Source organism: Hydra vulgaris, chromosome 13 (genome assembly GCF_038396675.1).
Source record: "Hydra vulgaris chromosome 13, alternate assembly HydraT2T_AEP".
Taxonomy (NCBI): domain Eukaryota; kingdom Metazoa; phylum Cnidaria; class Hydrozoa; order Anthoathecata; family Hydridae; genus Hydra; species Hydra vulgaris.
Window position 1 is genome coordinate 15304719 of NC_088932.1, and position 19372 is coordinate 15324090.

Consider the following 19372-nt stretch of genomic DNA (forward strand, 5'->3'; position numbering starts at 1 on the left):
GTTTTTAAATCAAATCCTAATTTAAGAACAATATTAACATGTAAAAACAAATCTAGATTGCCCCAAAATAGCCAGCCTGGTACATATTTAGTTGAATGCAATTGCTTGAAAAAATATGTAGGAGAAACAAAATTACAAATTAAAACAAGAATTCAACAACATCAAAAAAGTTTAAATGATGGCAAACATCATCAGTCAGCAATTGCAACACATAGCAAGTTTTGCTCTGAAAAAATAAATTGGGAGAAAATTAAAACTCTTAAAGTTGAAACAAAAAAATTCGACCGTAAAGTACGAGAAGCACTCGAAATACAGAGGCACCAATGTTTCTCATCGAATGGCGGAATAAATCTCAATAATGGGCAATTTGTTAAAACTAAATTTTGGACTCCATTTTTTATATTCTTGCGTAACGAAAAAAGAAGCCATTCAACTGCTGACGTCAGTTAAAAATTTTTTTTATTAAACTGTTTTTTAACATTCAAAAAATGTTGTAATATTTTACGAGCTGATGATGCTGGTATCCATAACCCAGTGAAAATTTCTCAAAATAAATTATTATTTGTATTAAGAGAATTCGTATTGTTTGATGTTTTCTTTTTAATATAAATACATATATATATATATATATATATATATATATATATATATATATATATATATATATATATATATACATATATATATATATATATACATATATACATATTTGTGTATATATATATATATATATATATATATATAAATATATATATATATATAAACATATATATATATATATATATATATATATATATATATATATATATATATATATATATATATATATATATATATATATATATATATATATATATATATATATATATATATATATAATATATATATATATATATATATATAGTTGTGGGCAAAAGATTAGCATTTAAAAAAAAATTATGTAAATAATGAGCAGTAGTCAATTATTCTAAAATGTAACTTTATTTTATGGTTGATTAGCTATATACACACTACACACAAGAAGTATATGTCAATAAAGATGACAACTGGTAATATTTCAATGGATAACTTTTTAATTTTAAGACTTAAAAGATCCTCTTTGGCATTGAACTGCACAGATTATGACACAACTCTAGAGTTATCTTTTCAGCCAGACATGCTCAATTTAATCTTCAAGTGAATCAATAGTTGTTGCTCTTGCAAATGTAACTGTGAGCCACACATTTTTAAAAGGATTAAAATCAGGGGAATTTGGAGGTCATTTAAATATTATTTATATGGGCTCCAATATAATATTATTGCTCTACAACTATCCCATGACTATTTTAGCAAGGTGCACTATCAAGCATAAAGGTTGTTGCACAATGGATGTTGATAAAAGGCAATAGTTGAACTTTTAATACTTGTTTGTAACTGATATCATTCATCCTATCTCCCTTTTTAAGAAAACATGATCACTTTGTTTTTTAGCACACACGCACCCCATATCATTACTGAAAAAGGATGCTTGTTCTGTGTAGATTGCATCCTAATCTACACAAGGAAAGTTTGTTTTTTGTGTAGATTGGGATGCAGGGACACAAACCATGAGGTCATTGAAAATATCCTCAGCATGTACAAGCTGAATATGAAGCATAGCTGAAAGTTACTCTCATCACTACAGATCACAGTAGGCCATTGCTGTAGTGTCCAATTTTTAGGATATTGACAGAATCTGAGTCTTTTTAGAATGCGGTTTTTGGTTATATTTGGCTGTTTTCCTGAACTTGGTTTCAGATAAATGTTACCAGTTGAGTTGCTTCATTTAAAAAAGTCGAGTTGGGATAATTTCGAGATGTTTTTACCTGAGTAGCAATAGCTATATTAGACATAAATCTTCTTAAGCTTAATAATTTTCCTTTTATCACCTGAGAATAACTGTTTTGCTCAAGCCATTTTTTAAAATTTTTTTTAAATTTATACTTCTAAACAATAATAAAATATACTCACATATATATAAAACATAATATACAATAATAATTCAAACCTCGTTAACTAACTCATTCACCCATGGGAGAATCTCATCAGATTGCAAAAACCATAGGGAGCATTTAGTATTTGTTAAGTGATTTTGAAGTAAATCTTTTCCTTCAAAAATTTTTGATCGGCATTTTCTACACATAAACACATCCATGGAACAATCCATGACTTTTAGATGTTTAACTTAATCATTTGATAACCTAATTAATTTAACGTAACTTTTGAATATTATATGATGTAATAATTAACGAAATAAATAAATAATAGATGACAACTTAGTAACCAACACGCTTTAGTTAATGTCGTTTTAAACATTATCGTTTTACGATTTAACAAAGACGGTAGCGATCGCGCGTCGTTGCGTTTTTGACGACGTTGTTAACATTTTCAGTGAGAAGAGTTTCTGCGAAAAGCACCAATAATCTGCATACACTTCTTGGAATTTTATATTTGAATTTTAAGTTTGCCTTTGTTTAACTAAAAATTGCCCCCTTCCCTACTTTACCCGATACCAAATCATGCAATCCGCGTAGTTAATTTTGCGGATCGCTTTTCACATTCAAAATATTTTTTTGATTATATGAAGGTTCTAGATGTTTATAAACTGAACGTATTTAATGTCTTATGTTTTACTTTTATATGGAAAAACGATTTATCTTTATTTATTTTTAACGACCTTTTTTTTTTTTTTTAAACCAATAAATAAATACACGTTAAGAAATTTTAGTTTTTTAAGTGAACCTTTTTGTAGAACTAAGTTCAATCAATTTTGTATTTCATATCGTGCACCCCATCTTTGGAATAAAATAGTATTACCAAATTTTGATCCTTCTATTACTCTTCCTGTTTTTAAAATTAAGTTAAAAAAATTAATTCTCTCTATAGACAACATACTAAAATTCTACTAAAAATAAATGTAAAATCTATTTGTTAAATCTTCAGCTTATTATATATTAAAATGTGTTGTATCTTTGCATAATTTTAATACGTTAAATCTTATATATATATATATGTTTTACATATATATATTTTTTATTTATTTTATATATATACGTTATAAATATTACATTTTAAGGTTCCGATGATAAGACCCTTATGATCTTCTTTTGGAAACCTAGCTTTATATTGTTAGTACGCTGAATTGAATTATTTGCGTAATTGTATTACGACTTATGTTTATGTATTACGGCTTTTGAATTATGTAACACGACTAACATTGTAAACTTAAATAAAATTTAAAAAAAAAAAAAAAAAATCAACCTCTGCCCCCTCATTTTTTCCTAAACGGTCTAAATGCACCGAATCAAATAAAAATTAAAAGATGCCATTCATAAGATTTAAAACTGTTTGTATTGGGATCTAGCCGTAATCAGACAAATCAGGAAGATAAATGAGAGCTAGTATCTTTCTGTTGATGACACTCTGTAATACTTTCCTGAACGTTTTGACAGTCTCTGATACTCTCCTGAACATTTTTTAATGCTACATTTTTAACAGATTGTTTTTCTTTCATTTGAGTTTATACAGGCAACATAAAAAAAGTTGATTGAATACACTTTTTACGCTTCATTAGTATCCATACCTGTAGTTGAACAATAAACACATTTGATCTTTTTCAATCTTAAAAATAATTGTATTCCGGAACCGCTTGTTTAAGTCTGGTCAAAAAGATTTGAAGAGCTAATTTAAGATTTAAGCTCAAAAAACACTGTATCATCTCCACTGTTGGTAGTAAACGACTGGGGCTGTTATTTAAAACTACCGGGGCTGGTATTGGTAATATGCACCAATATTTATGCAGCCCTGTCAATAGAACCAGCCTTGGCCACAGCCAAATACCAGTCCCGGTCGTCTACTAACTATTGGTTTTATTGAAATGCCTATTGCATGCTATCGATTGTAAACATATTAAAGCAATATCAAAATGATCATTTATTTGATGGACACGGATAAATCCGAGTCCTTCAAATAAATGATCATTTTAATATTAGAGCAAACTCACGTCATACAAAGCTACTAAAAACTGTATAGTTCTTCGATCATACCTAAATCAATCTTGACGGATTACAGTTTCTTGTTAACTTTGATGAAAATTCTCACAAATACTGCTTTAAATGATTGGTAAAATAGCTCAAGTTGGTCCCGTTTGGATTAAAGTCCATAAGTATCTGCTCTTGTTTTTGCTTGATAAATAGCATCATCTTTAATCTCAAAAAGAGATAAATAGAAGATAACCTCAAATTTAAAATAAAAATAGAAGATAACCTAAATAGAAGATAACCTCAAATTTAATGCTTCTGTTATTGAACTTTAAATTCCTTATTACGGTGTCAATTGTTAATTTGCGGTTTATTATTCTCATAATGTTCTTTCCTTCAAATAAAATATACTTTAAAATTTTATCCGGTTGTCTGGTCTTTTAAACGTTGTGGCCTCCCGTCATGTGACCGATGAGGCCGAAAAAATATTTCTTGCAAAATATTGCTGCTGCTATCAGTAAATATATGAAGAGTTGCGAACAGTGCTAAAAACGAGATAATTTAAAGTCTTCGAAGATAGAATTGAAGTAAATACGTACCATGTGGTACAATACTAGGGCCCTGTCATGAAACAAGTTGGAGTGAATATCTGTAACTAGTAATTAGTGGATATTTTCATTTCATCGTCTTAATTGAATATATTTAATATTAAAATTTTTGGCATGTTAGCTTTAAAATCCGAATCAATTACTAAGGTCGTAAATGAGGTATGTAAACAACTATACGAAATAACTTTTGCAGAACAGAGAGTTGCGTCTGCTTATCACCCACAGAAAAATGGATAGGTAGAACGTCAAAAAAGAACTTTTTGGTTTTGAAAGGCTATCGTAAAATGTTGCTACAAATTATCAAGGGTATCCTTTTTGTTTATTGCGCTGGTCAACATTCTTTTATTTATTACGCTGGTCAACATTCTTTTATTACGCTCTATTTATTCTAATGTATAACCGCGAGCCAGTTTTGCTAATTGATGTGAGACATAACATGGAAAAAGATGAAAAGAATAAACAAGAATACAGAGAAGAAGATGCAGATGAAAAGTAGCCATTTGATCATAATTTTTTTAATGCCATCTTTTCATCAGCAACGAAAGTCAGTAGGGGAAGTTGGGGCACAGTGGGTCGGATTTCTTTATTTTTTAAATTGAACAAAAGTTAAAATATGTATATTATTTTTTCAAGGCGAAAAGATTGAGACATATGTCCTTCATAATAATAAATCACTAAAACCCAAATATTTATTATCTAACGTCTCACAGAAAGGTTTAAAGTGAGTTGTTTTGTGTTATTCACTGTTCCCCAGTACTGGTGGACAGTGAATAAATGAACACAGCCGTGAATTAATGATAGTGAATAGCGACATAGCCAAATAACTTTTAGGCTGAGGGAGTAAAGACACTACACATTATAGTTTTGGATTAGTATAAAATTGAGAAATCAGACATTTTGAAAATTAAGAAGAAAAAAAAAATTATACTGATAACAAAAATTATAAAAATATTAAAAAGTTAAAAAATTATTCAAGTACTATTATTCATAACTTAAAACTAATAAATTCATTTTTATGTAGTTTGTCTGTTGAAAATACATGAATTTAATTTTTAAGGTCATTAATTAGGCATATATGAGCTCATAAAATGATTGCATTATTAAGATGAACAAAGTTCTAATCTTTGAGAAAATGCAAATTATTCACTGTGCCCCTCGATCCACTTTACCCTAACTTCCCTACAAAAATAGTCATTAACATTATCAAATTTCATTAGCAATAAAAAATTGAAATCTTCTTGGCTTGGAGATCTCGACACCTTGGAAACATTTCTGGTGTACCATTTATCGAATCTTTTAAAAAACTAAAGTGTGTCAGCTAAATCAACCATCTTTGCATGCTACGTCTTTATAACTCAAAAATAAACTTTATGAGTTTATAGAAGAAAATAGAGAAATCCTACAAAGTAAAGATGGTTGGCTGCACGATAACCTTATGGATGCAGGACAAATATTAATTTGAAAAGCCCTTGAAAAGCTAAGTCCTAGGTAGCCTTGAAATATATTATTCAGTGATGAACTGCCAGAAAAAAAGTTTATATCTTTCCAGTTATGGCAACCACCAGTTATTGTCTAGTAATTGTCATTGGTAGTTAGCATTTACTTCAAGTGGAAAGGTTCAAGTGTACGCACTAGCATCAATTTCGAAAACATGTTTAAAATCCATCTTTTTACCTCTTGTGAAAAATACAAGCTTCCAGCAACATCTCATACCATTGATGAGCAAACTGATAGTAGGGTGTATAGAAAAACAACTTTTTTTGAATTTGAAATTGTAATAGAGCGGAAAAGTTGCATAATGATATAAAAAGTAATTGTGCCAAATTTTATTAATTATTTTTATGTCTTCAGTTTGCGCTTGGGTTTTATTTTTCTTACAAAAACACGTTTTTTGACCTTTTTACAAAATAAAAATAACAGGCTCTATGTATATACTAGAGTTGTAATAAAGTTTAAATATTACACAATGACTAAGTTAGAAATGGTTACAATTTTTAAGAAAATATTTTAATTTGATCAGTTGCCACTAGAGGGCTGAGTTTTTACGAAAAAACACTGTTTCATGGGTTTCTGCAGTCACTTTATTATAACTTTATAACATTTTCCTCTCTATTATAACTTTAATTGCACTCTGCAATTAAAGTTATAATATGTGAATTTGCATTGTGAATGCAACAATGGTGGTGGCATTTGTGGAACAGAATATAGTTGTGCTGGTAGTGAAAAAGATGGAGAAGGCGTTTGAAATGAATTTGAAGTCGATTGAATGTTTTCTGATTGAAGTTGATTGAAGTCAATTGAATGGAACGAATTTTCATGAAACGAATTTGTTAAGAAAAAGAGAGGAATCAGGATGATCATTAATGGAGTCTTGAAAAAGACTGGAACTTAGTTGAAAAAGATTGGAATTGTTTGGATTGGGATTGGGTTGAGAAAGGAGGAGTTACTGGTAATGTTTGTGATAAAGGAGGTGGTATTTGTGAATTTGTTGGTTGTAAGTATAATGGAAATGGTTTTGAATGGGTTGTCGGTGGTTGGGAAATCAACATTTTTGCCTTCTTTCTTGGCAACTCTTCGCTTAAGTCACCTTCTGCTTTGCTAACAAGCCCTAAAAGTAAAATAAAATACATACAATTTAAAATATAGGGTATTATAAAACTGAGGGTATTTTAAACAGAGGGTCATATAAAACAGAAAAGTTGGGCATTTAAATCTACTGAATGGTCACAAGCAGTAAATGACTAAAAGAAAAATGAAGTACACTAGAACAACCTAGTAATAATCATAAACAGCTGATGAAATAAATCACAAATGTTTAGTTATTATAATTCCATTTAAAACTTTTAAAACATTTTATAATAAAATTCTTATTATTGTTAAAAAAAACTTGAATTACCAAAATTGATCTCAGCTATGTCAGTATTTTATTTGGAATACAAATGACCGTTTACTTACTTTCTATTTTTTTGTACAATGTTGTTAGCTTCTTAGCAAAATCTTCTTTTAATGCCATAGTATGAGTATTCTAGATATTGTAAAAATATGTAACACAAAATTATATTTTATGAATAAACAGGATAGGTTAATCAATTTTTGTTTATGCTTAATGTCTACTTTTCCATAATTGTATGGTTTCGATAAGTTTCCATTTTTGAAGAGTTAAAGCCATTTTTATAAATGAAACTATTAGTAGAATAAACTTACCAACAATAACTCCATTTGCTGAACTGTTATATATTCAACTCTAACAGACTCAAACAGAATAAAAATTAACAAAGTTTTATCCAGAGTTTGAACTGATCTTGTTCAAAGTAAATTTCATAATATATAAATCTCAATTTAATTTGTTATGTTTAGCAACTTCTTATCTTTTTTTTTCTTGATAAGTGAGCCTTTTTTCAATAAAGCTCCTTCCAAAATGTCTAAATATAATTATATAATTACTATTTCATAAATGTTAAATATATCTTTAAAAATAGATGTTTGTAATACATCAAACAAAAAAGACTACTAACAATGTTGTTATATGAAATATTTAAAATGCTGGAAGCATAAGCAATTGAAATAATTAACAACTTTAAATATAAAATATCAAAAGAAACTTAAAACATTTGAAGCGTACCAACCACACATATAACTTTACCCTTCTCAATGGGGCCTTCATCTCGATTAGTAAGTTTCGTGTATCTTATATCACCTTCTTTGTTATTTACAAGAAAAGCCCTGTTATGTACAGATGTATCCCATTCAACAAAGACAGATCCGTTGCGAGACCATTGTATAGCAGCAAACTTAGACACTATGAATACTAAGACTTACATAAATTTAAAGATTACAAATAAATAATTTAAAAAATTTTTTGAAGTAAATTATAAGTTGCTATTAAATCTTATACCTCATTAGCAACATATAGTTATAAATGTGTACTACATAAACTTATAGATGTATATTAATAAGACTTTAAGTATTTAAAAATTGTAACAACATATTAGCAGTTAAGTATATTGTAACAGAAATTGCAACGGTCTAAAGGATACAGAAGATTATATGAAAATTATCCGATTCTAACCAGTACCATACTTCTGAAATAACAACACTCTAATTGTTGCTGTGTAGAAAATTGAAATGTTACAAACAAATCATCATGCAAAGATAAAAAGTAATAATAATACAAATAATATTATTACACAAAGAATAATTATAGAAGAGTTAAAAAGGGCATAAATCAGGAATACTTACAATACAACCTTCAACCAAAAAAGCTTTTTGTATAATTTGCTCTGCAAAAATTATAGATTGACATTCTGCATAAGTATACATAAAAATATGCTTAGCTGCTTTTGGACTTGTTTTTAATAATTTAACACAAGCAAAAACATTCATCTCAAAAATAAAGAAATATTCAATACTACAAAGTGATTCTTAAGTAAGTTTAATAAGTGAGTCACAATGGCAAACATTCTTATGACGAATATGGTAAATGTTTTTGGCAATAAAAACTTTGTAATATTTTTGAATTTCAGAAATATGCTTACCTAAATAGTGCTCAAAAAATAGTTTCTCACAATTAAGAATATTATAATTACAGCCTTTATCTAAAACTTTAATAGAGCCAATAACTCCTTTAAAATTAAAATTATGAGAACATAACATGTAATCCAAAAAGTCAATGCAATCTTCGTCTATAATATTAGAATTAGAAGCTTGAATGTTACATGTGGTTAAATATGAAAATCGATCTATTACTTGAGTAGATATATATTGAGTACCATTTAAAAACAATAAAATAATGCCATCAAAATTTTCAAACTGATGACAAGAATAAGATAATAAAGACCCCCATAGACGAGCGCATGAGGGAAGATGAAATAACTGGTGCACATTATAAAACATATTCTCTTTACCATACAAACCAGGAAATTCATAAATAAATCGATTAACTAATAATGTGGCTTCATTAACAACACTTTCAGATAGTACCTTATTATTCAACATAAAAACAACATTAGATAAAAGAATAAAATGGTCAAAAAACTGTGGAAGCAAAATATCACATAAAATAACAGGACCATAAAAAACTAAAAAGTTAAAAAACTCAACACCTTTCCAATGCTTTATGCAACTTAATGATCGTGGAGTCTGCCTTATATTGCTTGGCATACTAATTGCAGATAAAAGATTATTTATAACAGTACAGTGTCTACGAATAGAAAAAATAGAACCAGAGTAACAACTATCAAACCAGAAAGAAAACATAGCTTTCATATCACCAAGCTCTATACACTGCAGATTATCAACAACTGTTCCATTTACACAATCAAAATTAGGCACTCTTACTAACGGTGAAATATCTAAAAACCTTTCAACCACATTAACACAAAAAAAATCTGTATTGCTTCTACAATTCATACTAAAATCAGAAAATGGGTAAGTCATACAAGACCCCCTGCCTTTTGGAACTCTTTCCCCTCTTGAAGAACAGCAATGGCAACCATTATAACCATTAAATTGCCTGCGACAAAAAACCAGAGCTCTTGCAATTGTATCACATGAAAAAATAGATACATGAAAAAAAACACGAACATTATTAGATAAGAGTATACCATTAGTGGATAGGTTAGTAAAAATATCAACAAAAGGAGATAAAAATAATTGTATATTTGGTTTTTTAAAACCTGACCAGAGACCAAAAAACAAAATATTAGTAATTTGCAATGAATATGGAAAATTATGAATGGATGCTAGCAAAGGCCACAAGGACCACTTTGATGATTTGAAAACGGGAACTCCATCAGTATTAACAACAAGTCTAATTGTTGCTTGCCCATTTTCTTCAAGATCTGCTAAATGTATCCAATTGTTATCACAAGTGTTTTTAAGCTGTTTGTTTATGTTTAAAATATGAAAAAAGTTGCATTTCTTATGAAGATAGGATGATGTAAAATATTTAAAACATTTTGTACACTGCTCATTAGGACTTAAAGCAATTTCACAAACATCACAAAAAAAAACTTTTTCACATAAATCTTTTTCGTTCTTGAAAAACTTCAAAAACAAATATTTAGATGTTGGCAAAACACTGTGTTGCAACAAAATAGTTAAGATTGTTAACAACGCCTCTAAAACTTCGTAGGACAAATTAAAACGCAAAATAAAAGTCATTATGCATAAACATGCATTAGAGACATTAATCTTTGAGCCAGGATACAGAGGTGGACTCTCTGAACTTGCATTTTCATCAAACTCATTATTAATTGTTTCATTTTCTGGTTCATCAAAGTCAAATAAATGGTTCATAAATTCATTGTCAATAGAATCATTGTCATCAGAGGTGCTCTCATTCTGTTGTTGAGCACAATCAACTTTTGATATCCTCCAACGTGTTGTTCTTGGAATACTTACTTCCCCTGATTTCCATTTCTTGTAGCAACCAATTCTAGGCATTTAAAATAAAAGAGAAAAGCAGGTAAAATTAAACTTTAGCTAAACAAGATTACCATCAGAAAGAGAACAAGAGAACCTATTGTGCTTAACCTAATTTGGCTTTAGGGTGATTCTATTATTTTCGAAATTTTTAAAACATTTCACTTCTTTTGAGACCCAACATGATATGCTATTGAAGAACTTTTTTTTTCAAAATTTTAGAGACCTGTCTGATGTTTAATGGTCTTGATTAATCCCTAAAACTTTTTTTACTCAAACATTTTTAAAATTTAGTATTACTTTATTACATAGAACACATTTAGGGGGTGGCAGCAGACAATTTCAAAAAAAGTTGTTTTTAGAATCACCCTATTGAGCTTAAATAATGATGATGCTTATTTTACAGCTAGTTCTTTAGTATATAAAATTTTGTATCAAGTGGATGATGCATATGTAAATATCAAATGCATATATATGTTAAATAAAGGTGTTTAAACGGTAAAAAATTTTATAACTTTATTTAAATTTTATAATTATTCAGATAATTCAATATTATTTTGAAAATTATGAAACTTACAAAATATCTATTCTGATGAATCTTAATTAATAATATTTTCTGATGACTCTTAATTGATGAAACACAGTGTAAAATGAAATAAGTTTGATAAATGATTTTTTACTAGCTTATTATTGCTATGTTCTTTGAAAAACATTGAGCACTCTATTTTTAGAATACATTTAAAATTATTCGGATATATACGTGTGTGCGTGTATATATATATATATATATATATATATATATATATATATATATATATATATATATATACATATATATATATATATATATATATATATATATATATATATATATATATATATATATATATATATATATATATATATATATATATATCTCCCGTCAAAGGGGGTTACTTTGGCCAGCGTAGGTAACTTTGGCCACACTTCGGTAAAAAGATTATTTAGCTATAACTCCATTAAATATATATTTTTTCCCACTTTCATACATGCAAATTATAGATTACACTTTAACTTTAATAATTATGTGGGTATTTAATTTTATTGATATACACATATATATATATATATATATATATATATATATATATATATATATATATATATATATATATATATATATATATATATCCATATATATATATATATATATATATATATATATATATATATATATATATATATATATATATATATATATATATATATATATATATATATATATATATATATATATATATATATGTATATATATATATTTGACATATTTTTGAAAAACTTTTTTTTGAAAATATTAGGGACCCATTAAATATTAGAGGGTCTTGAAGGACCCCTTAAAATATTTTTTATTCCAAGAAATTTTAAACCTAGTGTTTTTGTATTAGATAGAACACATTTAGGGGGTGGAAGCAGATTATTTTCAAAAATGTTGTTTTTTGGGACACCCTGTATATTAGGGTGGAGCGATTTTGAAAATTTTTGAAATTTGATTTGCCTGAGCAGCAAATCAATATCTTTTGGTGAAAAAAGAACCTTACTCTTTTTTTTTTTAGTTTAGATGAGTTCTTGAGGTTCCTCTTTGGATTCTAAATTTTTGATGGGTCCTAATATTGTTTAAATTTTTATTTTCTAAACTGTATCAACTTGATACTTAAAAGAAGCAAAATAATATGCTGATTTTGAAAATAATATTTGTTTTTATTAAAAAATTAAAATTAAAAAAGTAGAGTTATTTTTTTCATTAAAAACCCCCGTCCTCAACAAAACGGGGGTTTTAAATTATATTTTTGCAAGTATTTTTTTTACTAAGAAATTTTTTCAATAAAATTATTATTTATGAAACAAGCATTTTTTTCTGCTTTTTTTGAGCCCAAGGTTGATATGGTTTAGAAAAAAAAAAATTCAAAAATATTAGGACCTGTCAAGAATTTAAATTCCAAAGAGGACCCTCAAGATCTCATCAAAATCAAAATATATATATATATATATATATATATATATATCAATATATATATATATCAATATATATATATCAATATATATATATATATATATATATATATATATATCAATAATTATCTATTATGTTCAATTATCTACAATAAAGAAATTTATAATAATAAATTTTTGTGAAATTATAAAGTTGAATATGTATTCGCTTTAATAAAATGAACATACTGAACAACATACCTGTGGTTTTAGAGATTGAGTAGAACTTAAAATAATAGAAACTAAAACTGTAGATACAAAAAAACAACGTTTACTTTATTACAAAAATTGGAATAAAAAATTTCAAAAAGTTATATCTGTCAAATTTCAAGAAAGTTTTAACTGTTATCAAAAGTTATATCAATATTGAGTTATAAAACCAGCGACGATTTTGATTATTGGAAAACAGCGCTAAATTTCCACTAAAGTTTTAGATCACTGGAAATAAAATGACGTTTTACGATAAACTTCCAGTGAAATTCCAGCGAATCGTAAACTTTGCGGAAAACCCAGCGAACTCGGTGAATTTCCAGTGATCTTTTACATTTCCAGTGAACTTTCACTGGAAGTTGGTGGGTTTTTTTGTAAGGGGTTTATCTTTCTACTCCTTGAGTATGGCATGGAAAATGCTACACATCTGGAAGTTAAACATTTTTTAACATTTCAATTAGACTTTCATCTGAAATGTGAGTGGTAATCAGAGGTTCATTTGGTTCACATTTTTTCCAATCAATTAGGTCAATATAGTCTTTTCTAATCTTCAAAGTTTATTTCTGGTATTGAGAACTTTCAAACTTTGTTTGTTTTCATTGATCTTGCTTTCATCATTGGTTGTAATGCCAATTTCCTCACATTTGGTCGAGTATCCGATATCATAGCAAGAACATGTTTTCTGGATGCGCAAAATAAACATTCCTTTGTAAAACTTGATCGATGATACTTTTTATTCCACTTCTGGCATACCTGCATAAATTGATGGTTAGCCATAAATGTCTAGCACCTCTAATCTACGGATTATATCTTATATTGAACCACATTTGGCAGTAAACTTTAATAATGAACTTAACTATTTCTCTCAGCCTGTGTGACGATTCGCTACATCCAGCATAAATAATGCCAAATGTTTTTTTAGCTCTAATTCGAGCAAAGCAATAAAACCATTTAGAAATCCGGTATTAATAGCTGTTCCGTCACAATGGCAACTAATTTGGATGTATCAATCTTGTTTTTGAGTTTAAAATGTTTTTATACTTGTTTTAATGCTGTGTCCATGCCCTGATACAGTCTCTACATGCCCTGGGTATTTAAAACCTGGTCTTGTACTAAAACTACATGTTCTTCCTTGATAGTTTTTCGTTTATTTTTCTCCTTGTTTATATTCATAATTAATGTTGTATCTTTTCTTCCATCAAAATACAAACCTTCTAACATTTGATTACTTTCATGGTCTAAATGTTGCATTTTAAGTCTGTTTTTGTTTTGTTCTCTTTGAGTCTTGTTTTTATCAATTACTTTAGATGGGTCTCCTTTTGAAATATGTTCATATCTTCCAGCACAGCACATGCTATAAATATTTTCACTTGCGGCCCTCAGCTGGGTCGAAATAATCAGTATCTGATTCTGAGTCAGTATTCCAAATCACAGTGTCTTCAGAGTCAGAATCTTGAGAAATAGAATAAAAACTTGAATTCTGAATGCGGCTTGAAGATATTGCTTGAGCTTCAATACCTGTAATAGCACAAGACTGTGTTGATGGGTAAGACAGTAAGGGGCTATTTACTCTGTTTTTTCTTGTTTCATTTTGCCGTAATCTTAAAGTACTTTGAATATCGAGTCCTTTCATATACACAAACCTCATAAATCTCTGATCGCTGAAAAAATCATGTTTTTTCCCTGGTACCTTCTTTACTTTTTCACAGATGCATTTAGAAAAATCAAGGCATTTAGATGCTGCAACGTCAAATAAAGTATTTTTTTGCATGCTTTTGAAATGTTATTAATTTGGACTTCAACTTGTCTGTATGCTTCGTTTTGTTAATATTTCTATACTTTTGACAGTAATCAAGAAAACATTTTTACAATGCGTTTATGAGACACAGTAGGTATCGATGCTTTTCTCCATAAACTATTTATTTTTTGCGGCGAATTTTCCGATATTTTTTTCAAAGAAGGTTGTTTTCCAACACTTTCCACTTATTTTCTGCATTGAGAAAAAATAACTTTGCATTACATGTTTGTATGTTGGCAAGACATTTTCACGTAAGTCTGCTGAAGAACCGAAGACAGGACAAGTAGACTTTTTCCTTGCTGTCACTGCAGCAGATGACATTTTTGGTATTAAATTTTTTTTGATTTCAATTTATTTTATTAATAAACAGATGTAAATCAGAGCTAATAAATTATAACCCTTGCTTTTTGCTATCTGAATATTATTAAATTTATATTACTATTAAATAAATGTTTTGATTATAGACATAATTTGTGGTAAATAATGCTGATAGTGATGGTAAAAAATGACGTAATTAGTGACACTTTACATTCTTTAATGTCATTAAAAAATCACCGCTGTAACCATGGGCATAGAATGTTTAGTTTATTACATTTTAATTACTTTTATTCCATTATCGTAACAGTGATGAGAAGTTAAAGCATCGACTTCATATAGGGTTTTGCAAAGTTATAAGTGCATGTTTGCAAAGTTATAAGTGCACGTTTGCATAGTTATAAGTGCACGCTTGCAAAGTTATAAGTGCATATATATTTTTTTGAAAATTATTTTTTTTAGCTTTAAAAAATAAAAAGTATTGCGCAAAATATTAAATTCCAGCATAGCAATCAATAAGTGTTTTTTGTTTTTAAAAAAAGTGATTAATTAGTACAAGTTCTTTACATTTTTACTTAATTTAACGTATTGTTATATTAAATTTTTCTCACCTTATTGCTTTTTCCAACCATCTTCTCATATTTATATAAAAGGCATTGTACTGTTGACTATAATTATTATCAAGTGATAAAACATATTCTAGAGTTTCTTTAACAGTCATATCGGGATTAGCACTTCTTGTGGATTTTAAATTGGATTTAACATTAAAAAGAACTTTTCGATGGGTTCAATTCAGGGGAGTATGGTACTAAAAACTTGTGAGTAAAATTTTTTTCTCTTAGTAATTGAAGTACTGCAGCTGCTTTATAAAATATTGCATTATCTGTTATAAAAATTTTATTTGGATTTACTGCAAAAAATGGTACTAGTTTGGTGTTGATGAAATCAATAAATGATTGTGTATTGTATACGCCGCTTTTGCATTTGAAACATTCAACTCCTAAATTGGAAATCTTTATTTGCAGGAACTGTCAAGTATGCTTTTGTATCTTTTGGAGAATAGCCATATGAGCACTGTGTGTTTATTGAATCCGATTTCGTCAAAAAAGAACCAAATTTGAATCAGCAATTTTAGCAACTTCTGCCAAAAAAATTGATCTCTGATTTATTTTTTCCGTGGTGTTTCTTTCTTGAGAAATGATTGCTAATCTTTTTCGTGTCAAATTTAATTTCTTTAACTTACGGGAAACAAACAAGCGTTGGAAATTTCCTTAATTTAATATTTTTCACAATTTCTCATTGAAATAATCGTATTTTTAGTTTCTTCTGTAATTGTTTTCTGTATTTTTTTTCTTTTGATATTCAAAATATAAGGGTTAAAACTAATTTTACAAATGCACTTATAACTTTGCAAACGTGCACTTATAACTTTGCAAGCGTGCACTTATAACTTTGTAAACGTGCACTTATAACTTTGTAAACGTGCACTTATAACTTTGTAAACGTGCACTTATAACTTTGCAAATGTGCACTTATAACTTTGCAAAACCCTGTATATATATATATATATATATATATATATATATATATATATATATATATATATATATATATATATATATATATATATATATATATATATATATATATATATATATATATATATATATATATATATATATATATATCTATAAACGTGTAAGTGTATGTGTGTATATGTGTATGTGTTTATGTATATGTGTGTATGTGTATATATTTATATATGTATGTATGTGTTCATGTGTGCGTATACATATTAGAGATGGGAATCGAACCCTTTTTTTAAAGTTCGGGTCCGGTTCGGTTCGGTTATATCTAATGTTCGAGTTCGGTTCAGTTCGGTCTTAAGCACAGTTCGGGTTCGGTTCGGTATCAACACAACTGTTTTTTTATTAGTTACAAAGCTTTACATCCACAATGATAAAACACAAATAAATTAAAGTAATATTAAGTAGTTAAAGCATTGCAAATAACTTGAATAATAATAATTTGCAATGCTTTTATACTGCAACTTCAAAAGTTCAAAAAACAATGCAGTTGCTAATAGCTGCAGTTAAAGTGCACAAAACATTAGGGCAGTAACTTTCTGAACACAGATAACGGTAGCTTAAGTAGCCTACTGTCAGTCTAGTAATCAGGGCTGCATATTGTATTTGAGAAATATCAGCATTTCCAATGTTTCTGGGTTTAGGCGAGCCCTGCGCTAACTCATCGTCACCCCACACACTGAAAACACTCTTTCACTGGCAGTACTTGTAGCAGGAATAGCCAACAACTTTCTACCAATCAATGCCATCGTCGGAAGCTTATGTTCACGGTCATTGTCTTTCCAGAATTGCAATGCATCACACGCTGTCACGGGCAGTGCCAAGTATTTGTCAAGTTCATGTCTTGTGTCATTACTGTCGGCGTTAGACAATGGAGTGGCAACTGTTTTTAAGTCTGCCAGCAAACCATACGATTCAAGATCAGCTTTATTCTTCTTTGCAGGAGGCAGCTGATCTGAATGACCGCATTCACTAAAGCTGTCTATATCTGTATTGCCTGAGTCCTTTCGTATCACCTGATTTGGTGAAGAAGAAATAATTTTGTCCACCATACTACGCATTTCTGAATAAACAAAATTGCGATCGTCTGTGTTGACAAAAGACAAGCATTTGTAAGAAGGAACAATAAGTGTTGATAGCTTGTGCAAAGGATGAATAACATACTTTTCATTCAAACTGGACAGAAAAACTGCCTTCAAATCATGCATACTGTCGCTGTCTGAACCATTGATCTTACAGACTGATCAAAGATAAAAAAGCATTGGCCATACATCAGGGGATGTCGGCACATTGTCATGTGACAATTGTACAGTAGCCTTGTGAAAGAGATGCAAAAATTCTACGACGTCATGCAACAATTTTTCATTAACGTTGTTCAGTTGCTCAAGTTTGTCAAACTGCTTTGAATCAGCAAGAATTGACTTGACATGATCTAACTGGCATGACAGTGATTGCAAAAGAAAAAATTGACTGTTTTAACGAGTCGCAACATCCTGTTTGAGAGTGTGATTTAGTTCCTGGTTTTTCCCACTATGTTTAAAGTAGCCCACCATTTCCTTTGAAGTCTTGATCATTTCATGAACTAAATTAGCACCAGGGGATTTCAAAGCTTTTTCAACAGCTAAATTAAGATTATGACCTGCACAACTAAGTCTAACATCGTTGCGATAAGCCGACTTCATATTACTCCCATTATCAGTCACAAATACCAAATTGTCACTTTTTATAGTTTGAGGGAAAAGTTTTTTAAGTATTTCAGTTGTCTTTGCTTTTACGGCAATGCCAGTCTTAGACTCACTAAACTCAAACAATCCAACACACTTACTTATAAGGCAATAACTGCTGTTAATGTAATGTGCTGTAAAATTTTGATAAGAGTATTTTAGAATGTCATCGGTCCAGTGATCAGTTGTTATTGCAATATGAGTAACCCCAGCAAGTTCGTCTTTCAGCTTTCGAACACATTCGTTGTAGACTACTTTGTAAGATTTGTATTCGTTGTAGATTTGTAAGATTTGTATTCGTTGTAGACTACTTTCGAACACATTCGTTGTACTACTTTGGTAGTAGTGTCTTAGACAGCGTTGTTCGATCACACATAATATCCTCAAGTTTCACTGATCCATACTTCGATCCAATATCAATCATTGTTTGAGCAAAGTGACGGAACCCATCATCCTGAACACACGAGAATGGCTGAATGTCTTTTGCAATCATGTAAAGGGCTGCACGTTGAGCATATTCACAAATGTGTTTAGGAACCTGTAAAGTATAATGCAATAAACAATAGACATTAAACACATAGCAATACATAATGGTCTTTTTTTTTTGTACTAGAAAAAACATTGTATTTCTAAAATATTTCTAACAACTTGTAACAAATATATTTTGCTATCAATGGTAGCA

The 19372-nt window shown here is 28.8% G+C and overlaps 2 protein-coding genes across 3 annotated transcripts in view; both read right to left on the minus strand.

Annotated features, from left to right (window-relative positions):
* Positions 1 to 2359, minus strand: part of LOC101239699 (E3 ubiquitin-protein ligase RNF180) — a 29433-nt gene extending 27074 nt beyond the window's left edge. For both annotated transcript variants that reach the window (XM_065816313.1, XM_065816312.1), the window contains exon 1: positions 2027 to 2359. In XM_065816313.1, coding sequence (XP_065672385.1) covers positions 2027 to 2185 — 159 coding nt within the window. In that variant the 5' untranslated portion in view covers positions 2186 to 2359. The remainder of the gene's footprint in view (positions 1 to 2026) is intronic.
* Positions 2360 to 6775: 4416 nt separating this feature from the next.
* LOC136089430 (uncharacterized) lies at positions 6776 to 7855 on the minus strand. Its single transcript, XM_065815424.1, has 3 exons — positions 7811 to 7855; positions 7562 to 7631; positions 6776 to 7214 (listed from the first exon to the last, which is right to left on the minus strand). The coding sequence occupies exons 1-3, from the start codon at positions 7823 to 7825 to the stop codon at positions 6967 to 6969; spliced, it is 333 nt and encodes a 110-aa protein (XP_065671496.1). The 5' UTR covers positions 7826 to 7855; the 3' UTR covers positions 6776 to 6966.
* Positions 7856 to 19372: the final 11517 nt, after the last annotated feature.